The 24,833-nt window shown below is 39.2% G+C and overlaps 1 protein-coding gene across 1 annotated transcript in view; it reads right to left on the reverse strand.

Annotated features, from left to right (window-relative positions):
- Nucleotides 1-24,833, reverse strand: part of TMEM135 (transmembrane protein 135) — a 189,443-nt gene that overhangs the window by 110,356 nt on the left and 54,254 nt on the right. The window contains exon 5 of the mRNA XM_005232203.4: nucleotides 3,134-3,199. Within this exon, the coding sequence (XP_005232260.1) occupies nucleotides 3,134-3,199 (66 nt within the window). The remainder of the gene's footprint in view (nucleotides 1-3,133; nucleotides 3,200-24,833) is intronic.

Here is a 24,833-nt window from a genome sequence, read left to right on the forward strand (position 1 = left end):
CCTGAAGATAGCAGCTCCGTCTGGAAGAGGCTGGACAGCACAAGGAACAGATGGCAGCAGATCTTACCCTGCTACATGAAGACCAGCAGCAGGAGAAACAGCTGGAGCAGCTGTGTCTGCTGCCAACCCCAAACCTGGCAGCATTAATGAAACGCACCCTAAGGCTCCCGTGCGCGAGCACAGCAATAGAGCTGGTGCGATCACATCTGCTCGTACAATTTTTGGATCTTTTGGGAACGAGCTAGAAGCACTAACAGAAACAAATAAAGCCTACAAGGCTCTGCCTCACACTCCACCCCCAAAACAAAGCCACTGACAGAAATAACGAATTAACATGACAAACAACATACTGAATCCTGCATATTAATTATGCTTCTGGGTTTGATTACCTCCCATGGATGCTACTAGACTTCAATTCAGCCAAGAGCAAGAGAACCGCTGAGAAAATTCTTCAGGAACCTCTATGATCTATATCCCACAGTTAAATAATTTATTAGCACTATGTACCCAATTTTGATAACGACTTATGGCAGCACTGTTTTCTAAACTTCCAACAGTAACTTTACAAACCATATGCAAAAGTCAAAAAGCAGTACAACCTCATTTTTCAATTTCTTCAAGGATAATAAAGGAGAAATTTAAAAATTCTATATACATAATGGCTTGATGAGTTGCAGTGGATGAGGAAACGTTGGAAGGAGGAGAAAAGGCATTTCCCCTAGACATTCAATATTATAAACTATAAATCCACCTGGTGATGACAACTGGATTATAAGGGATAGTTTTTCATGCACCCTGTTTTGCCTGTATAGAAGATATGTTTGCACATTAATCTGTTCAGCAGTGCAGACAGAATATTGCCAGGGTTTATTTATTAATTTACAACAAACAAGTATGATTTTAGCTTCCAATATTGAACAGTTTTACTCCTCTTAAATGTTAAGTGGGGTTACATTTTTAAGTACTGCTATGAAAGCTGAACAGCACTTTTGCACATCTGGAGCGCTGCCTCCGTAGTTTGGAATTTCCAATAAACAAGTGGCTTTGCTTTGATTTTCACTGCCAAGTTCACACTTCTCAAACAGAATACAGTCAACTTTAGTTCATATTCAACTTTTTTTCTGGCTTCCTTTCTACTTACACACTGTGCAAACATTCAGCAATTTCTTGGAAGAGCTAAAAAAATGTTTAATATTACTCTTGATAATTGTATGTTTCTTCTGGAAAAATTAGTTTCATTTGATTAATATCATTCCTCATTTTCAGACTAAGTAAATTATAATTCCACAATGGAATTTAATGAAAATATTTTCCTTGAGTGAGAACACTTTTTCCCCTATGCATATTGCCTGATAAAAATATAAGAGGGAAAAAAAAAAGGTCTTTTTGTTTCTCCCACTGCCTTCATACACAAAAAAACCAACTCTGGGCAATTCTTAAATGTTTTACCTATAAATTATCTAGCTTAGCATTAACTGCATTTCCACTGAAGCCCAAGGAATACCTTGTACATGGTGTCACAGGACACAGTATGCCAATGTAATGTTCACCATCATCACACAGATGCACTTTCATCCAGTTCCTTTCTTGCTAACCATGGCTACATCATCTCACCACTTATTTTGCTGCTTCTCATCTGGCTCTCCCTAGCCCTTGAGGCAGTTTAATTGATAAAAGATCAGAGGGAATATCTGAAGAAAAAAATAAAACTTTTTCTACCACATGAGTGAGCTGAACTGGCTCAACACAAGATGGATCAGATACAGACATTGCAATATTCACAAGAGAGATCATTATGCCTGCAATCATCCCAGTATTTTGCATTGCATGGTACAATTAGTTACACATTTAAAAGAAAAAATCATTTGATTTTTCCATAATTCACACCATTCACTGAGTAACTACAAGGATGGAGATTCCACAAGTTCTCTGCAGCCTTGTCAATAAAACATAGAAAATTAAGCACCGTTCACTGAGAAAAACCAAACAGAATTTGGAAGGGTTACACATATTCCATAACTAAGACTTCTGGAAATTTCTTTTCTACAGAAGCGTGTAATGCATGAACATCAGTATGTTAAAAATATAAAGAATCTATTCAGAAACACTAAAGCTACCGACAATGGCAGGACAGGAAATCTCAGGTACATCTTCACACACTGATGCAAAGATACTAGTTTGTTTAAAGACAAATTAAGGCAGCTTCATCAGCAGAAGCAACATTTTACAGCACAGCCTGGATTCCCAGGCTAAGTCTATGTCTCGATTCCAGACTGAATGCTGTGCCTACTATGTGACCTTTTCAGAGTTACCTCAGAATTTGATCAAAATCAGATTACCATGAAAAACACATGGAGGTTTCTACAATTAAAACCCTATATATACCAGAGCATCCAGCTGTGGCAATGCCCAGATCAGTTCTTTCTTCCAGTGTCATGACTGACTGTAGTATTTTTTTAAAAATTAAATTCAACCTAAGCATAAATTGCACCACCTAATATTAGAGACATTTAATCATCAATGTTCAGAACAATGTTTACCTGATATAAAACCACACAAAGGAAGAAACAAACGTTCACCATCAACAGAAGCATGTATGAGCAACATGATATTCAAAATCTATTTATCCTCTATAGAATAATGCATGTCTTAATACTTCATATACTACCTGAAGTTACTATTTCTTGAAAAGAACAAAAGATGAAGTGACGTCTCTGCAGCTACTCAATAACAAAGATCAGCCTCATGAATTTCTCTGGATTCTACAATTTTTAACAGAGACAATCCAGTGAAAAACTACCTGCCTAAAGGACGTACCTGTGAGTCACTTCTATTATAAGGCTACATTATGATTCAGGCAGAGAGAAAAATGGGAGTGTTTCCTGAAGGGTACTTAATCACCCACTGGGCAGGCCTTAAATTCTTGTTCTCCTTAAAAAAAAAAAACAAAAAAAAAAACACACCACACAACTGTAATGTAGGTATGCAAGTTATATACAGTCCAGCCCTCTTCACTTACCTGCAGACAGTATTACTCTCAGGAATTTATAAAGCATCATATTAATAAAACATTATATCACATGTGAAAAAAAAAAAAAGGAAGAAAAAAGAAAAAAGATATATTTAGCCTTACTTCTCCATGTCTTAAAGGTGTAATAGCTCCTCTTGCTACTGCCATGCGGAACAATGTTTCTGTTGCCTGCATCAACAAACACACACACAAAGTGGTTAGTTAAGTACAGACAACCCCAGATCACCAGTGTCTGTTTCAACACTTTTTAAGGTATCAGCTACCTTTAGCACCATTTTACAAATGAATCATTTCAGTAAGTTATTTAGAACAGTCTGCACAGGTTAGGCAAAGGTTTACTGCAAGGTGAGAAGTCTATCAAGGACTCTGGTCTACAGCGTAAGTAACCCCCTAAACAGTGTGCAGTCCCTCCTGCGACACAAGACCCTTCATCCAGCTCAGAGCTGCTCAGCCACATAAGATGGTCTTCCACAGTTGTCAGGTAAAACTGGGATACTAATGGAAAAAACAGCTATATAGTATCTTACAAATCATGCAACCAATTTATTTTTAAAATTGCTGTTTAATATGACACACTTCAATTAACAAACAAGTCTCAAAAAACAAGAGTATGATGCAACTCTCTTCCTAAAAGCACCCGAGCCCTCTGAACTTTTAATAATGGTGACATTAGAAAACACAACATTCTCATGTGCAAATGACAGGGAACACAACTTGGGGGAAATCTTTAATAAAGTTAATCTTTAGTTAGGTTGCATACCTTACTGTGTTAGTTTTCCCATCCTTTCTTTAATCCAGTGGGACAATTAGCACGTATTTCTGACATAAACATAGATTACTGACTCTTAATGCAGGCTACAGTACAAAAACATTCTGTTATCACTTTTCCTTCTACAAGCTGGTTGCCAAAAGCCATGACAAAATTCACTGGTTACGTAAAATCACAGATTGGCACATTAGTGCACACAAGAACAGATTTGTTTTAAAGCATTGTTTCCACAGCAAGTAGTGAAGCCAGCTTCAATTTCAACTGTAATGAAACGTGGTTTTAATATCTGGTTCTAATAAAATAAAAAAAAATAAAATCTAACTTCCAAGGATCCATGTTAAAAAGTAATTAGCAGGCTGTTTGAAAAAATGTTTAGAAATTCAGAAATAAAAGTAGTTTGTACTAGCTGATTATCTTGCTAAATAGCGATTTAACAAACCAAAAAAAAGCACCTCAGTACTAATGTGACTGCAAGACTGGCTGGGTTTATGCTACACTACCTTAAGACAGCTGTATCTCAACAAACTAATATCAAAGGCATCTCTTAAGATGAATTCCTCAGTCTTGCTAGACACAGATTAAGTGGGGTTCACTCTTTTCTAAATAACTGCCTGCAGGAAAGAACATTATAAAAGAGCTTCTAATTACTTTATGCTCCCCCCAGCCCCCAGCGAACGTGGACTGCAAAATGCATCACTACGTTTACACCCATGACAGCCTAGGGCAATGCCCAGGCGCCGTTCTTTTCAAACCCTTCTTCTCTGAGAGATAAAGGGAACCTCATACAACCTTTTGTATTTCCCAAAATTGGTTTCTTTCACCAACATTTTTAGGGCTGTTTCAACCGAATTGAACACTCTGTCAATACAGCTAAGCTGCTTTTGTTTCTTTTGAAAACTACTGGCATGTGTGACTTTCTTTTCACATCTACTAGTAAAAGTTCTCCCCTAATACACTTGCACTCACACCGTTAATGCCAGATGTCAAAACCATTCAGCCACAAGGAAGAATCACAGCAGCAGCAGATCTAGCACCATACATGTCCTCTTATGGGCCACTCTTCATGCGCCCAGTATCACTCAGAAGATTTGCACTACAATCACAGCTGCCCACCCAGCCGGCATGGGGGGGGTGGGGGCACCTATAGCCATCCATGCACTGACAGTGACAAAGCTGGAGGAAGAGCTATCAGGTTTTTAGGTATGCAAAATCTGAGAGGATGCGTCAAGAAGTTCATCTTTCAAAAAAGTGGTCAGACTCCTGCGTACTGCTGGTGTGATGTTTAAGGCAAAGGAGGCAGGCAGCAGCAGAAAACCTTTCAAGTTTGTATCCTTTCTACAAAGAAAACGAAGTGTGAACAACATGCTGAGATTTAAGTAAGGCAACGTCTTATGTGGAAGAAGAACAAGACAAAATGGCTCAGACGTCTCTTTAACACCTTCACAAAACTGTAACATCACACAGACTACTGATAAAAGTGATCAGGCTAGGAAAATCTGACCAGTCTTAAAATCTGCATTTCTCTGTAACACTTCTGGTTTGGACAAACTCCCACACTGCCTTTAATTTCCATCTTTACCCTTTTCTGCCCTGCAAATGCAGGTACAAACGGGCCACCAGGTTCTACTCAGGGCCCCTTGGAGCCGGTCACCCAGGGCTGGAGATGTTTCCAGCACCTCTAAGGGCAGAGGTCCCACAACCACTCTGATCAATCTGTTCCAGTATTAAAACAAACAAACAAACAAACAAACAAACAAAACCACACACAACAAAAAAACAATTTACAGATGACCTGCAAATTCTCTGTGCTTTCCAAAGAAGCACAGCCCAATTCCCCAAATTCTCTTAAGCGGTGGAAATCCTTTATGCCAGCCAAGTGGAAGGCCATCCTTCCTTCTGCGGCTTCTAGCTGTGACAAGCCAAGCCACACTGAAATCCCCCAAAAACCACAGAGTCCTGCTGGCATTCAGGCTGTACAGGTTAGATACAGAGGAACAAGCACGTCGGTGGAGAAACTTAATATAAACGTACCAAAATACTCTATTTTTTTGAAATGTTAAAGACAAATTCCATCATACTTAATGCTCCATAAAGAATATGCTCCATAAAGAATAGGGGGGTGGGGAGTGGGGGGGGTGGGAAGCTGCATGAATGAAGAAACCCACAACAGTAATGAAAAAAGGACAGTATGTTCACACACCTCCTAAACTTTCTGAAGTGCTGGGTGTGATAATAACTTGCTGATATTAAAAGGATCCCTATAAAAAAATCAAACCTACTTTGACTAAAAATCCAGTTTACTGAACACAGCTTGCCTGGTGTACTCTTGGATTTTAATTTTAAATTTACCAAGGTTATTAGGACAATAACAGCCAATATTCATGCTGCATAATATTCTCATGCAACTTGTTCCAATATTGATTAAGTCTAAATCCCTTGAACGCCAATGTCACAAATTTAAATATTTTTTTTAAAAAGTATTACGTATATTGAAATGGGATGTTTGCTTATTTAATTGGATTAAATCTGATAAAAACATGCAGAGTACTGCTCTGTCACAATTTTTCAACACAGGCTAGCTAATTTTTAAAAAAAACAACCACCTTTGACTTTTTCAGCAATAGATTTATATTAGAAAAGTTTACCATACTTTTAAGCATCAGGTCAAAACTGCCCTTCTCCCCCCAGAACAGTTTTCACAGCTCTTTTGGTTCACAATTCCCAGTATCCTTGAATAAAGACACACAAAGTTACATGGCATTTAGAATAAGTTGAATTACCTGGCTGCAGTATCAGCCCTTTCAATCCTTCTAAACAACTTTAAAATAACTTCTAAAATCTGTGTATGTATTTATAGTAGATATTTTCCCACTGAATGCCAGATTTTTATATGCATTTATCACTTCCTAATTCAAAAAACCAGCATAAATTATGTCAATTTTTTAATACTGAAAATACCAAAATAATCTCTTATTTTATGCTAGGATGTGTAACTGTGACTATGAAATACAAAAGACTGGAAATATTTATCATCACGTCAGGATAACCGATTAAAAAAGTAAAATTGTCCATTTAAGAAATAATAATAGCATCTCCAAAGAAACCACCAACTAGGACTTTAGATCATTTTCAACTGCTTCTGCCTCTGTTAGCATTTAATATTTCACTATAATCGGATTTTTATCAAGTTGTAAAAATGTAAGATTTATCTGCACTCAGTTCGCTGTGAATAAGCCTTAAGTAAGGATCATCACAGGCTTAGGCAATGCCTGCAGATACTTCTGTTTGGGGATGGGAGTCGGAAATCTGTAAGAAAGCAAATCATCAGCACGTGGTTTCAGTGATCTCAGTGTGAAATAAATGTGTTGCCAAGCTAAATCCCAAAATTGTTCTTCATTATACTGTGTTACATTGTATGTGAGGGGAAATGGCAGCCTGATGTATCTCACCACCCTGTACCGCTGTGCAAGCTCCGATGCCATCTCCAAAGACCACCAACTGCTCCCTCTCCAACCAAGCAGTCGCTTCTATTCAAATTGTGCGGTATTGATAGAAATTGTAGGAAAAATAGCAAAAAAACCAGCACCTTAGATTCCAGATGTTTTGAATTTTCTAGGTATTCACAAAAATAAAATGGGTTTATAATACTTTATCAAAATAGTTACTGGTTTACCAAAGTTAAAACTGTAAATGCGAGCAGTGGAGGGGACTGCTAATGCACATTGATTAATTTGGAAATGCATGCTTTTTAATCACCTGACAGATATTGGCATCTACTTCCAAAGGTGCATTTAAAAAAAAATAATATTCTATTTAAAGAAATGTTCTGAAAGGCACAGATCTTTGGTAGTCATTCAAAGCAATTTACAGATTTAACTAAAATGAAAATGGTGCAAATTGTTATAAGAATTAAAATGGATGGAATAACACAAAAGGCTTTTTTTTTTATTCCTATTAAGTTTGCTGATCTTGGTTACAATAGCTGGCTGACAGTTCTGGCCTGTAAAAATTGTGCTTCTTCATGAAAAGCAAATTACATTTAAAAAGGTCCCTGACAGCCTGTCCAAAATCATCAGTAATATTTTTCAACTTGATTTCATGTTGCAAATTAACTATTGTTAATAGTCCTTATTAGCTACCCATCACACAGCTTTCGAAAACAAGCACGAGTGCTATCAAAGACAGATGTGGCGAGATTCAGAAATAATACCGAATAGGAAAATATACAAGAAGTTTCTGGAATATTTTTTTCCCTGATTTCTGTCCACAGAATTTCAAGTCTAAGGCAACCTTCTCCATCCAAACCTTACCCCAGATGTCAGATTTAACTTCACTGATGAGCTAATTTATTGTTACAGTTTTTGATTACATTACTGTAATACCAGTATACAATTTATTGCTATTGTATATATTTTATGAATTTAAAATATATTTTAAATATGTTAAAATACAACACTGAAGCTGAACAGATGCTTTTAAAGAGATGTATTTAAATTTGTATTTTCTGGAAAACCATTAAAAATATTTCATTCATTCAGTGTTACATCTGTGAACTCCATGTAACTCTGTCTTTCACTTTTTTTAAAGAAGTCTGAATGTCTCTGCCTTAATTACTGAATTACTATTTGAACCTTACTGGTGCAATGACTAGATCAGCATATACTTGACATCCGTGAGACACAAGTTCTTAACATTCACCCCGTTAGCAGAACAAATCACTACTTACCTTCTATAAAAGCAACTGTGAACTCTATAAAGACTAAACAATTTAAATCCAACAATAAGCATAATTGTCAGAGCTCAGGATAGCCACGCACCTGTTTTCTGAAACTTCTCTGATTTTTTTCCCCTTTTCAGCCTTCAGAATGTGAACACCCAGAGAAAATACTGCACCAAACACTCACCTTTGAATTCCATAATATCTGATCCCCCTTTCCTCCGGTTACTTATACAACATCTGTGCACCTTTATTAGAAGGATAATACAATTCCTAGTCTACAAATCACATTTTACTGCCTCCCCCAAATGAAAATAAAGATGCACATAGGTAATAGAAGGACACACATCTGCAATATTCCCAAGCCCCAGCAATTAGTGGCTTGCGGGCGTATTTCGTGGAAGCTCTGGATGCACAAGAGAAGGGCTAAATCTGCTCTTATTTATGGGGGAGGAGGCAAGAGCAGCTTGAAGATGAGAGGGTAGAAAGTAAATCAAGCACACGGATCACAGCCATGGATCTTAAACAGCAAAAGTACTAACTGTTCTGGGGTTTTGAAACTCAACCCTAATACAGCACAAACAAACCAGTATTAAAAGTAACAAGATTAATGGCACAGGCAGCTCTTTTTGAGCTACATCTTGCTCCTTCCTTAGAATATTTGCAGATTTGTCACGTAAACGTAAGTGCAAATTTACACACAAATATTTGATCAGGTCAGTGTCATTTCTATTACACTAACAAATTTCCATTTGTTCACTGAACTAAATCTGCACTTTCAGGGTTAATAAACTCTTTTATGAATTAATTCACCTCTACCCTACTACCTAACTAAACTACCCTGATCTTCATAGCGCCCGAAAGATAACATATATCACAGTGCTGGACTTTGCATTTAGCCTTTGCTATGTCTGCATTGCAAGAACACCCCCTCGATGCAGACCAGCTCAGGAACCTCAGCCTCTCCCTAAAAGAGCTTTAAAACTTAAAGCTGCAGAACACACACTCAACAAATGAACCAAGCACAAAAATAATCAAACACTGTGGGCTGCCAAGAGGATGAAATAAAAGCATTACTCTTTATTTATCTTAATCTGAACCCAGTAGCCTGCAGTTGTGGTATTTGTAACTTTTGCCAAGATTATGATAATTTTGTTTCTTCAGACTTCTTCTCACCTGTTCTTCTCCCTCTCCTTCCTCCCACTCTCCTCCCAAAAAATGTTTGGCATCTTACACTGGGATTCGTGGTCCCAGCCTGTAACTGGCTTGCACCTTTTTCTAGTTTTCTCTGCACAAACCGTACAGCTCAACACTGCAATTAACTAAGTATCAGGAAGCCAGGGAAAAAAAAAAATCCGGCACTATAATGCTCATGAACTGAATTACCCACGAACCAGGCCAGCAGCCAGCATGGGAAACTGGAGAAAGAGGCCATTTAATCTCCTCTGCCTGGACAGAAATACCAAAGAAAGGAGGTCCAAGCGAGCCTGCCCGGCCACCAGCACTGAGCAGAGATTTCTGCATCTGAGAAACGAGCCACTGAAGCCACCCAAAACCCTCCTCCTTTCCAATCACGCAGCAGCAGGACAGAAAACAGCTGCAAGCCAGCCTGCAGAAAGACATGACAACTGTCAAAAATGGTTTTGATTAGTAATGCTGCCAGATAGAATAAAAGATAAGAGCTGAAAGACCACTCTGGCTAGCCCAGGAATATATGAGCATACTTGCATGTAGCCAGTGCTCCCCCAGGACTCGGGGGCACAGAACTCTACAGATCTCCAGCTCAAAAATGGTGAGAATGAGCACAGGCACCCAACCATTCATCCCACACCATCCCTGCAGTGGGAGGACTTCCCATCTCCCTCCATCCCATTTGGAACTGACACATGGGGGGGCATTGCTGCTACCTGGCCCCGGGCCACCAGAACAGCCAGGCGGAGAAACAAGAGCTCTGCCCAAGCCTGATGCAGCCACCAAGTGTCAGGATAACAGGGCAACACTGCCCTGACCCACAGCTACACTGAACTCCAGCACGACACACAGAATTATAGACAGGTTCAGGTTGGACGGGACCTTAAAGACCATCCAGTCCCACCCCCCTGCCGTGGGCAGGGACCTTCCACCAGCCCAGGCTGCTCCCAGCCCCGTCCAGCCTGGCCTTGAGCCCTGCCAGGGATGGGGCACCCACAGCTGCTCTGGGCAGCCCGGGCCAGCGCCTCGCCGCCCTCACAGTGAAGAATTTCTTCCTAATACCTACCCTCTATTAGTTTAAAACCATTGACCCTTTGTCCTGTCATCACAGACCCTGGTAAAAAGTCTGACCCCATCTTGCTCTTAAGCCCTCTTTAAGTACTGAAAGGCCACAGTAAGGTCTCCCCGGAGCCTTCTCCTCTCCAGGCTGAACAACCCCAGCTCTCCCAGCCTGCCTCCACAGCAGAGGGGCTCCAGCCTCTGATCATCTTCACAGCCTCTTCTGGACTCGCTCCAACAGGTCCATGTCCTTGTCATGCTGGGAGCCCCAAGAGTTGGATGCAGCACTGCAGGTGGGGTCTCACCAGAGCGGAGCAGAGGGGCAGAATCCCCTCCCTCGACCTGCTGGTCGCACTTCTGTTGATGCAGCCCAGGGGACAGTTGGCTTTGTGGGCTGCAAGTGCACATTGCCAGGCCATGTCCAATTTTTCATCCACCAGTACCCCCAAGCCTTTCTCCAGAGGGCTGCTCTCCACCCCTTCACCCCTGAGTCTGTACTGATACCCACAGATCCTCAGTGGATCACTGGGACAACTGAGAGCAAAATCCAGAGACCCCCTGATCCCTCCCTGTTCTCAGGCAGAGACATAAACACTCAATGACACCAGCCAGTTATCCCAGCAGCCGTGGGTCTCACACCATAGATGTTCTTAAGTTTCACTATGACCGCCAAGCTCGTTTTACTTCAAGTCAAGCTTTACTTCGCATCACCTAAGCATGCATTCTGGAATCCCAGGCTAATTTAAATACAGTCATTTACAATTCCTTTATCATAGAATCATCTATGTTGGAAAAGGCCTTTGCGATCATCAAGTCCAACCGTTACCTGCCTTCACTGACCAGAATTTCTGGTTAGCATGAGCTCTGAGGGAGTTCAGTTCAGTGCATTCCCTACAAGCTTTACACGATTTGTTCAATGTGTCACAGCCATGGTCCCTTTTCTTTAGGGGATTACCTCATCTTTTACGTTTCCCACTGGTAGCAATTCTAAGTAGCAGCTCTCAGTATTTGCAAATGGAACAAAAATTTCTTTGTCTCAACTGGTTTGTTTCCATGTATTGTAATTTACCCCCAGAGTTATGACTTAAACTAACACAGATCTAACCCAAAAAACATTTTCAAACTAGTCATTTATCATCACCACACTGTAAACAATAGGTATTACAGACTACATCTACTTTGAGCGAGACACTCTACTCACTTCCCAACCTTATTGTTTAAACATGTGTATGTCACACAATCTTTCCAAACTAATTAGAAACAGAACACATAGATTAACGCTATTTCATTTTTGAGGCAGCTTATAAAAATGTCTCCCTCTTCTGTCTAGAAAAGTTTCACTGGTGTTGGATAACAGCTAAATTGTTTTCAACAAAGGATATATGTATTCTGGAGATAAATAAAATCTCACCAATTCATTTTTGTTATCTCATGCTGTTGTCCATAAAAAATAAATAAATAAATCAAATGCTGATTGTAAGTGACTAAAACCACTTAATACAAAATAATCAGCAAGAAATTTCAGGAAGTCACTTATTATATGGGGAATGGTAATTAACTACTAACATAATGTACTAAGCTGAATTTTTTTTTTTTTTATTCAACTTTTTTTTCTTTTAAGGCAAGCTAAACATTCCAGGGCTTAGAACAGTATTTTCAGAGCTGGGAGAAGCACTGGTCAACCTCTTCCCCTTCTTGAGAAAGCTGTTTATATTTTGCCCAAGAGTACCTAATAGAAATCTTCACTTACAGGCTGCATAATCCTCAACGGTTTTTCAAGTGAAGCTACTTCGGAGAAACCAATCAAGCAAGATTTCTGCTTCCCAATCATCTCTCTTCAACATTGACAGGACAGCGGTACCTCCAGGGCCTGAGACCAGCCTTCCCTGCCAGCAGTGCCAGTCCCACAGCACAGCACACTTGTATAGTGTTAGCTCTTTTCAAGAAAGGCAGGAAGCTTTTATCATAAGACCAATCTCAGAAGGAAGCCACACTTCTCCTTCACATGCAATATCAGAAGGGCCACGTCTATTCTGAACACTAAGACTGTTGACAGAAGCCGCAACGCGATTGTACTCCAGAAGCCTTGCTTTTTAATAACCCAGGCTTTGACGGAACACCTACCCACAATCACTAAAACCTTATGCAAACATAGAACACTGAAGTTCTAAGGTCTGTCAAATGCGCTCAACACAAAATTTATGAGAACTCACTACCTCTCATTTTGTGGCTAAAAAATTCTGAATTTCCAAAACCACTGGATTTACCCATGTATAGTAAATAAGTGTAAAACACTTCACTCCTGCGCCTCCGTCATGCCAGGAGCTGGGTGCTCCTCCCTCCCGCTCTTAAACGTTTTCCATGAAGGGAAGCTAACAGGACCGATCCTGCCAACCGATGAGTTACTGCAGCCAGCCCAGCAGCAGAACTGGGGGACAAACACCAAATGTCAAAGCAGAAGGAAGTACCTCTAGCAAGCTGAATTGGTAAAAGGCCTTTAAAAATCAAGGCATCAGCCAGACTCGGACTTAGACCCCCTGAGACTAAGTTGGCTACAATCCCCGTGTCCTCAGACACACTAGATGCAAAGAGGCTTTCAGCCAGGCCTTCTCATCAATACTGCAATCGCCAAAATTACCGTTTTGAATTGACTTCAACACTATGAAAAATCTTTGTCTGGTGTATCATGACCTGGTAAGCCAACTAGCTTTGTAATCCTAACAATAACTGGGCATGTTTTTATATAGGGAAAAAACTCTAACAAAGCATACTCTAACACAAGAAACATGAGACTTGAATTTCTACTATTGCGTATCAGTGGTCTCCCAGGATATTAGCCTTTCATCAGAATTTGGACGATCGCGATGGACAATGGCAAAAGCGGGAAATAAAGCTATGTGGCAATCAACCCCAAGTCTGTCAAACCCCTTCTTCACTTTCTCTAAAACTTGGAAGGCCAATCACAAGAAAGAAGAACAACCACAATGAGATTATTGGTAAAAGTAGTAAAGTTCATACAAAAGAGCTGGATTCTAGCTTTTGTTCTTCTTATCCAACATCAGGCAAGACAACTGTAATACAAAGGATTTTTCTGTAAGTAGGCACACTATGATCTTCTCTCCCAAAAGTGGGAAATCAAGAGATCCTAAAAATCTACTCCTGATGGTACTGCCATGGCAATTCCTCCTCTACAAGAGGAGTAATACTTTTCACGTACCTCCCAAAGTCATAAATAATATTGAATCATTTATTTCCATTCATTGCCTTGAGAACATACAGACCACCTAAATTCCAATATCTAAAAAATATAAGCCGACAAATTCGAAAGGAGTAAGGGGCAAATGTCTCCACTTTCTAACACTGAATCACACTAAGTTATCAAACACTTCTCCAACACCATCAGAGTAAATAATTCCAGTCAACTATTCATTTCTAAAATGGTTACCATATTTGCCACTTTCAAGTTGACTGATGAGGATAAATTTTCAGTCTGTGAAGTATTTACAGACTGCAGCTGATGAGCACCAGAGAAAAGCCCATGGAAGAACTGATAACCTGTATTTAAAGGAAGTTTTGAACACACACCAATGGTCATGGTTAAAATAAAATGCCGAGCAGCTGCTAATCAAGAAGACATCTTCAATCATTTACCAGGAACACACAAGGTTCCCAAGGAAAAGACATTATGCGATTGCACAGTTGAAGACCATTTTATGCCCTTGCACAGACTGAATTTAAACAAGCACCTCATTAGTACAACAATTAATCTCTATAGGATTGATATCCTATGGATATCTGTAAAAGTTTAAACTTTAATATAATGTAGAAAAAAATGTGATGCACACTTTGGCATAAAAATCTCTCTGTCCCGTTTTTAAAATCATTCTTCCTACAAACAGAAATGAGCCATATGACTGTAACAGTATTTTGCACTCCAAATTTAATTCCTCTCATGACAACACAGACAATTTTATTATTAAGTATTGTTATTTCAAAGTGTGTCATTCTCAGTTATTATACTGAAAGATATGTAACCTCAAGGCTGAAGTATCACGTTAGGAACAAAAACATGACATCTGTAAAAATAATTATCCCTGAAGTTAGCTTTAGGAATCTAGAACTTAAATATCAACTACTTAAAATACATGAGAACTGTGTTAAGCACAGGTCTCCACCAGCATCACCTTTTAAAATAAGAACCTGAATTGAACTACAAATGTGGCCATTGAAGAAACATCTCACATTTCCTTCATATTTTCAGTGACAATGATACCAAAGATTCCATTCTCTCCAGTAAGACAGTAAATCCAAAGAGTAAAATGCACTGACATTACAAAAAAAAAAAAAAAAAAACAACAAAAACAACCACCCCAAACCTGCTTAAGAAACAAACTTTCCGCACAACAAAGTCAACAGAAATCTTACAACGTACTGAACTAGAAATGTTAGCCCAAAATACAGCATTTTAAAAAAAAATCTCATATATATTATACTAACCAAATCATTCTAGAACCAAATTCTTCTCTAGAATTAGTACTTTATTCATGATGAATTTGCTACACTGTCCAGTACACAATTCCTGTAGACAAGGACATTACCATTAAATTCTTATTTTAAAAAACCTTGGAAAACACTTACTTGGAAAACCTTGCATTCAAATTTTATGTCTGGAGCACAAGACCAGAACTAAATTGAATCGTTACAAGAATTAGCAGATGAATTTCTAATGGTATATTACTGTAGGTTTGTATATTCTGTCATAAGTCTGCTCTGTTCATAAAATGTCTTATTTATGAAAATAGGAAATTTGCATATCCCAATACACAGTATGTGACATTCCCACAGCACAAAGGCAAAGCAAGGCAGTTGTAAGCCTGCAGTTGAGTTTGCACATTTCTTAGGATAATACAGGAAGCATCACCAGTAAATCATCTGCTACTTTTACCAAATACAGAAACTGCAGCATGGTGCTACACTACTCCAAGTGATCATCAAACCATAAACTGGTTCGGGTTGGATGGGACCTTAAAGACCATCCAGTCCCACCCCCCTGCCGTGGGCAGGGACCTTCCACCAGCCCAGCTGCTCCCAGCCCCGTCCAGCCTGGCCTTGAGCCCTCACAGGGAAGAATTGCTTCCTATCTAACCTAAACCCATCCTCTTTCAGATTAAAGCTGGTCCCCTTTGTCCTGTCGCTACATGCCCTTGTAAGAAGTCCCTCTCCAGCTTTCTGGAAGGTCTGGATGTAGAGTTGTACCACAACTTTGGGAAAGTAGGGAAGGCAATGAGGAAATGGCTTAAACTTCAATTTAAATTTAAGCTCAAATTCTTGCTCCCCACCTCAGAGGCCGACAAACCACAGAATCCCTTCACCAGACTACTTTATTATTCACCCTACATTGACCGATTTTCCTTATGTCAAACAGATAAGGAAGCTAAAAAAACTCCACAGACTTTAAGATTCACAACAAACACTTTTAACCAAGTACAGAATAACAACTAAGAGGCTTTTCGATGAGGAACAAAACATACAGTTACTCCTGGCAAGGCTTAAGGAACCAAATACATGTAGTAGGTCCATTATATAAAATGTGTTGGATTGCACGGATAGGCATGTTCATTTGAACATCTCGTACGTTAGCATGGCCAAATAATAGCTCATACCTCTTGGGAGGAAAAGTATATACAGAAGTATATCCTTACAGAAGAAGGAACTGCGTAAGCAATGTAAGCAATAATAAAAACAATTTAGACACTGCGGCAGACAATCAACTGAGCCTAAAACATGCCGTGTTCCCCATCAAATGAGCAAATTAATCCTGATGAGTGCAGAAACACCAAATGGGCTCATAAATCAGGCTGTTTGATGCCTCATCTGGGCTCACATTTTAGAAAGCTTTCAAAACATGGCTGAAGAAATGCTGCATCTGTTTTGCAAACATGAAGAGTAGCTAACAACAGGTTAAACTACCACGTGTCAGGCCAGGTCTTCACTGCAAGCTTTTACCTCTCATCTATCAGAAGTTAAAAGTCTCAACTCTTCACTGACATTATGTACAGAAAAAATAACCCTGGTGCTGAAGCTGCTGAAACTGACGGGTTTCATTGGAATTTAAAGGAGTTGCACCATCAAAACATCAGAAAGATTGTTAGCGTGAATTGTCAGCAGTAAGATGCTCCTCAGATGCAGCTGTGTTACAGGCTTTGCACCAACACAAGTATCTGTATCAGCACATTTTCAAAGAGCAGTCAGCTCCCTCATGCCATAGGAAGAGGGAAGGATGAATTACCATTTTACAAAAGCCTCCGGATAAAACAGCTTTAACTAGCAAGGTGTGGCTTTGTTGTTTCAAAAACAGGTCTTATCAAAGGAAGCAGCAGATGCTCATCCGTGTTAAGTCTTGGTTTAAAGGCCCAGTAGCTATTTAAAAAAATAAGCAATCAACCAGAAGTCTCCAAAAAAGGCTAATGGGAAAGGGTTTGTCATCAAGCTGGGAGAGGTCTGCCACCAAACCAGCCGTTAAATTATAATGGCTAGTACCAGCTGCAAGTAAATCCTATTCCAAAAATTGATCCAGAGCCCTGATAACTGAAAAAGACCCTTCGGCCCTTTCTCCCCCCCCCCCAGAAAAATGAGGTGGCATTCTACGTTTTAATTTTTCAGACTCCTACCACAGAAGGTCTTTCTCAATCTCTTCCTATGCACAAGCTTTCACTTCCACTGTAGCATACTGCAGATGGGAGGCACAGCAACACACCAGCATTAACAGCCAGACCCCGTTACAGCTTCCAAAATGCAAGTGCCACAGAAACTTGGAGAAGTGAATCGGGATTAGGCTTCAGAAGTTGCTGGAGACTCTGTGGCTGGCACCCACGGAGCCAGAAACGCAGAATGAATGGATCTCTCAGTGTTTTATAGTAATTAGGTACGTTTCTGAAACTGGTGCTTCAATTGCTTCGTCTGCACTAATTGAGCACAATGCAAAACACCGCTCAGAAATGCCAAACGGCAAATTTAACAGCCTTATAAAGGACCCAGGAACACAGATTCCTTCCCCTGCCCCTTCTTATTAAAGGTAAAAAAAAAAAAAAAAAAAAAAAAGGACTGGCCTAACTTGTCACTACACAAAACAGCATGCTGGAAAGTGTCCAAAATCGCTCTGTAAGTGTTGTTTTACTAGTCTGAGACTGTTAATAAATATATTGTAAACCAACTTATACTTGCTTGGGTGGATATAAAGAAACAATTGTATCACTGTTCTTACAAAGTTTACAGTTTACCCTAGTTCTTCACTTTTTTTTTTAACCTAGTTACACTGTTTCCTACACTAGTTTACCTTTGCAACTGACATTTATTTGATCCATAAATTACCCTAATGCAGTTTAGTGCTCTTTCATAAATTTTACAAACACAACGTTTACAGAACATAGACTCGTATTAATTAAAGCCATTCCTACACAAATCTAACATTTCCTTTAACATTTTACTTACTGCTGATTCTGGAAGACACATAGACAGACAAAGGCTTTCTCTTCCCTTTCATCAGGTGTGTTTTTAAAGTTCATACATACATACAAATGTGTATTTTTTATGTGTGTATTTTGTGTATCTTATTACAAGTGTACCGCAGGTGACAATGCACAATCTTTAATAGGAAAAAGACTGTTTTCCAAGGAGTTGGCATACCAAGATACAAATTAGATCCTTTCATTGTAAGAAACTTAATTCTTAGCAAATTCCAATTTTTACTTTACCATTGCAAGATTTTCAGTACTTGTTAGAAACAGCTTTATCTATTTCTAACTCTAGATGTTGAAAGTATTTCAAGAGTAAAGCTCGACACCTGTAATGAAAGCTCAGCAAATTTGAAAAAGTGCTTGTTTCTCACAGGAACAAAAAAAGTTTGAGGTATGTATTGATAGATAGGTACGGTAAATACGAAGGTAACTTCGGTTTTACATTTTCCTTAACTAGGTTTAGTTTTAAAAGGGAAAAATAAAAGCTATTGTTACACAATAGTGGCATATGAATAGTCAATATATTGAATAAGCATTGAATGAATACAGCAATGGCAGTACACAACAATACAGGAGGATAGATATGACACATATATATGGCAATGTATGTAACGTGCACTTAATATGCTATTTAGCTGTACTTCTGTCTGCTACACTTTCTACAGAAAATACATGGTACCAACCCACAGGAAGAACCTGGGGTGCTGCGCACCCTGCCCCTGGGCTCCCAGCACACGTAGCCCAAGGTGAGCAACATCAACCACCCCGTCACGAACCCAGACCCACGGTCTCACCGGACACCTGCATCCCCCCAACAACTCCGCCAGACCGCCCTGTGCGCAGCAGATACCTGCTGCGATACACGTGGAGGATGAAACTCCGGGCCCTGTGTTTCAGCCTGCCCTGGGCACTCACAGGTCAGCACGGCCGCTGCCATCGCAGACTGCGAGAAACGCGGCTCACATGCACATGCAAACTCTGCACAGGCCTTTAACCCGACACGACATCTCTGTGAACAATTTAAGCTAACGCAGCAGCACTTAGGCCACAGTAAAACCTTAAGAGATACGATAAATAATTTAAGAGCAGCGCAGTCACCACCAGTGTTTGTTTTCTCAGTGGTCTTTATTAAACCAAATCACTAGGATTAAAGCTACTACAACAAAAACTGGAGACAGAAGTGAGTGGGTTGACAACTTTTCTGTTTGTTTAAGCCAGCCTTACTGAGGAGACTCAAGTTAAGTATGACCAGAAATAAATTTGTCATAATACAATTTCAATTCTCAAATATCTGGAACCAATTAACTTTGGGAAAGTTTCAAAAGGGCCACCCAGCAATAAACACAAAATAATTTGTGTCTGCTGTCTTGTTTGTGATAATTTTTTTTATTGCTACCTCAGTTTCAGATGTCAGAGTAATGACTTCCACATTCCAATTAAAATGTCAATTGAATCCATATGGAAAAGATGCTCAAACCCATCAAAATCGAAAGACCTCCCTTATTTCTAACCTCTTACACAGTGAATTTTATCAAGCTTAACATTTTGACCATTCTTAATGTAAATTAGGAAAATTTTAATAGTATTACCAAAAGAATTAGTTATGTCATGGGAGGACATATCTATTACTTCAGGGAAACATTATCTATTTTAATGAAAAGTCTCTAGCACAAATACCATTTAACCCTCTGAATGATGTAACAGTCATACTTGCCCAGATGATTTCATTTCCTGTTATAATTATTTAGGAAGCACAAGTTATTATGATTAAATAATGTTCTACACTTTCAGATATTAACATCAAAGATTCCATATACAGCATATGTGTCTTCCCACTTAAAAGTATGCTGAGAAACTTGCCGAGATTCAAAAGCACTTTAAAAAGAAACCGTCTCCTCCTTTTTCCAGTGGCAAAGCCGTTGTCCTTTTCACCCTTCCAGTCTGAAAAGAGAAACACCTCTCCTGAAGACGCTTCTAACTAGATAACAGAAAATAAGCAGAGTTACAGGCAGAACTGCTCATGGTATTTACTGTTCTTTAAAATTGTCCACTATTTGTTTATATTTCTTTTAAAAAAAATTATGTCTGCCTACATTTTCTATGGCAATTAACCAGGCCAAGTGCTTTTAAACAAGTGAGGAGGGAAGAGATCTGCTTCGTCTGACAAGGAGGTAAAGCAAAATTACAGTATCAGTGTTACAAGGGTCTTACTGATCACATTGCTACAAAGCTCCCCATCTCCATCCACTGGAACAGGGACTTCCACATTCAGAGACACATAACCTCCATCAAAGACGGTACCTTCCACTATCTGTACACACTAACGAAGGATTTAGTAAAGTAAGCTACCTCCCTCCTAGGCATGCACCATCTCTGTGTAACTGGGTGCTAACAACACACACACGCTGCTTGTCCGGAGATTCCACTCCAAAGTACCAAATGCCGTGTGGCTTCCCTCAGTTTCCTCTTACTGCTTGCTACAAGATGCCTGGCAGTTTTACGTAGGGTAAAAAGATTTAAGCGTAGAGAAAACCATGCTCATATGCATTCAATTAATTATTGCACAGACAGCTAGGATACTGAAATGCAAACACACAGTAACAGACTACACACCAAGATGCAGTGGAAAGCGGAGTGATGTGCAAGCTCTCCACCCAACCGCCTGGGGTCCGGCGGGTCAGCCAGCTAACTGCTGGAATCGTTTCTCAACTTACACAGCAAAATGCCTTCCTGCTGCTGAAGCTAAACTGGCCCAAGATACAAGACTCACCTCTCCAGACATTTGAACTCACGCTCCAAACCCAGGAGAAATACCTGTATTAAACCCAAGAGCACAAAAATGGCCACACCAAAAGAGATCCCCAGTCCACCTAGCTCAATTCTTTGTCTCTAACGACAGCAGTTGAAAATACCTTCCCTGCTATATATGTCAGCAAACTATGGGCAGAGCTGTGAGAACAAGATAGAGGACCTTGGCATTTGATTGCCCTAATGTATTTTTTCTGCTATGATTTCTCTTGTTGCCCACAAGAAAGTTTTCAGCATCCACAACGTCCTGTGTCAATGAGCTCCTCAGTGAGCTTTGTATGTCTGTGCATCAGTTTGTTTTGAAAAGCTAACAATTTTCTTTGGCATCCCTTCATTCTTGTATTATAAACAGTTCATCACTATTCCGCCTTCTCCACACAAACAGAATTTCACATACTTATCTCCTACTCCTCCTCGGTCATCCTCCCACAGGCTAGTTTAGCTCCTCCACTTACACATGTTCTTCAACACCTTTGCATCTTTTTTTCCACAAGGTACCTTCTCTACTTCTATTACACTTTAAAGAGGACCAGAACTGCAGACAGTAGTAAACCTGTCAGCACACCCCTGGTTTATACAGTGGCATAATAATGATTTTTCTGTTTTATCCTCTATTCCTTTCCCAATCATCTTTAATATTAAATGGGGGTGGTGGAGGGGGGTGGGGGTGTGTGTGTGTGTATTTAATAGCTACAAAGTGTTGAACTGACATTTTCCTCCTAATTCCAACTTCCTACCCCTCTGAGTAACGATTTATATTTCAACACTGTGTATATAAAAAAGGATTTTTTCCCCATGCGCATTGCATGAGTGCTACTTTGTCAACAGTATGACAGTCTTCTGCAAGTCTCCAAAACCATCTCTCATTTTGACAATTCTAGACAACTTAAAACGAGTAAAACTTAGTCTTCTCCGTTTGCTCTTTTTTTCCAGAGCATTCAAGACGACGACAATCAGTGCTCTTCCCCATTACCTAGTATTTTGCCATAATTGTGTGATCCTCATTTTTGCAGTGCCATCCTGAATTTCTGTGGCTGAATTTGAAGAACTAAAAATTGAGTTAGTGAACGTGATTCCATTAAAACTACCAATATGAAAAAAAGGAAAAAAAATAATCTGATTCTGTGCTTTTAAGTTCAGCACAAAGATGTGTAGACAATTTCTCTGTATTTGGTATTTGTTTTTTACCTGCAGGAAAGGAATATTTATCAGTTCTTCAATCAAGCAGTCTCAGTAGTCTCTTTGTGAACAATTATTCCCCTTTTTCTGACCAATCCATTTTTCCAGCTTTCTTCCAAAGATGTATCTTACAAGTCTTTTAGCTTTTCAGATTACTACATAAAAGGAAAATCTATCCATATCTAAAATTCCTGAATGCTGTTTTTTAAATAAAAACCTTTTGGTTTAGGGGAAAAAAAAGTTTGAGATAAGCACACAAACTCATCCTTTTTTCCTTATTCTCTCCTTCTGTTTCTTCACTATTCATTTCTTCCTCAGCCATCACATAACACATCAGAACATCCATAAGCTTCCTTTTCTGCTCATTTTTGCTTCTTTATCACCTCCACCATTGCTTACCAATCCAATGACAAATGGGGGACAACTGCCAGCTTTGCTTGGTGACTATTTGTACAGAACAATGGCGTACCTTCACTACTTGCAGTCTTATTCACTACCAGCAGTGTCCACATCTCTGACTACCTTTGCACCAAGTTGCATCTTTCTGGGAGTCACAGGTGGCTTTACCCAATAAAGCTGCTATTTAAGACTTGAACATGGACCTCAAGGATCATCATATGTGCTTATCCAAACATTCATCAATATAACCTCAATAGCCAGTCTAAAAGTATTTCAGGAGACAACAAAAAAAAGGCATAGAGGCTGTCAGAGTAACTGTGTCGTAATGAGATAAATTTCCTTTCATTATTCATTTTACTAATCTAATAGATAGTAAGCAATCATTTAAAAATATTCCAAGAGCTCCCTACAGGGTTTTTGTCCTCAAAATTCAGTATCAGCACTATTATCAAGCCTGTGAAGTATTTTTCTCCAAATCACCTGTTCAAGCTCCCTGTAAACTCTTGCTCCATTTGCTCCCACCCATTTTAATTAAAAAGCAAGCAATATAAACAAACACTTTTCTTGGTCACCATGATGTTAACTCATTAGAAGTTTAACACAAATGGACTCTGCATCCTTGTTTTCATTTACAAAATAATAATAAATAAAAAAAAAACCACGGCATCTCTCTTAACAGGGAGACTTTCTGGTTTAGAAAAAAAAAAATCTCATTTTTCTAATGAACAGGTAAATATCAGTGAAATAACAGATCAATGAATTCTCTGCATTTAAAGTTACAACTCAAAATTTAAAGTAATGTTTTGAACACTGCTGGAAGATAAAAAGCATGCAACTGAATACAAAACAACGGTAACCACAAAACAGTGAAGAATTATTACATTTGCAAATATTTATCACAGTGGGTTGAAGCCAATGAATTAGACTTGGCAGGTTGAAGGGACTGAAAAGAACCATGCCTATACTACAGCCTCAAAAAAGATACATGGTCCCTATTTATTTATTAATTTAGATACGCCCATAGTGTAGGACCCATATATACAGCTTGTTGATGATCCTGCATACAAGATGACCTCCAAATTGAAAAAATCACATCAAAATTCAAAAATTAACATTAACTACAGGTTTTCTTAGGGTATTGCCAAACACTAAATGACTTATTTTCTTTAATTTAGTTCCTAACAGTTTCTTTGATCTAATGATTTCAGTAAATCTCAAGCAACTCATCTACTTTTGCTGAAGGTCATGATACTCACAAACTGCTATGCTGGCCTTTCTTCTTAACCCAGTGGCTAAATTATTGGCAGCTACAAATTTCCTAATACTGCTCATGACACCCTTCTGTTTTCAGTTCACAGAGATTCTGGAAAACTTTCACTGGATAGGCTGAAGGTTTTCCACACCCCAGACCTCTGTTTGAGGCTTCCTTCCAACCCCCCCTTCCACATGAGTGGGCACTGGTTAACACAAATTGGTTTGTTTTAAGATGCTGCTCAAACTACAGACTGCAGTAACTCCATTCAGTAAAGCTCCAAAATAATCCTTCCAGTTTGACACACATTCTTTGAGTCTCCATACGGCACAATATACAACCTACACTACACACAGGCTAAAATTCAGGGAGAAAAACTACAGACTTTTGCCCATTACTAAGATTTCCTTAACAAATCAGTGAGAGGCCTTACTCCAAAATTCATCGAAATAGAAACATCATCTACTTCTAGCACATTCAGATTCATAAATGGAGTATAAGCAGGCAGTCATGCAATTTAATAAAAAACCTACACAGATTTTCTTCTGGGGAGGAGGGGAGGTATCCAAGAGCTCTGTTATTTATGACCATGGCAAAGTTCTCCAGCAAGGTTATTTACATCACTGAATTCCCATTACCTCTTGCTTTGCCTAAGGCCACTAACTTACTACGATTTGCAAGCATTAGCAAACAATGCCCATATTCAAGTCCAGTGTATCCGTTTCAACACAAAATAGCTGATATTGTACGCCAGAGTCGTGGCTCAGGACTCAAGGGGCCAGTTTGCACAGCTTAACATGCTCAGGAACCCGGTTCAGTTCCCAGTAGTCTTAATTAGGCTAAGAATAAAGAGACATGGTGAACATCAAGGTTTAAATGTAAAGCAAAAGGATTATTCCAGAAGTCATTTC

The sequence above is a fragment of the Falco peregrinus genome, chromosome 4 (assembly GCF_023634155.1).
Source record: "Falco peregrinus isolate bFalPer1 chromosome 4, bFalPer1.pri, whole genome shotgun sequence".
NCBI classification, from domain to species: Eukaryota; Metazoa; Chordata; class Aves; order Falconiformes; family Falconidae; genus Falco; species Falco peregrinus.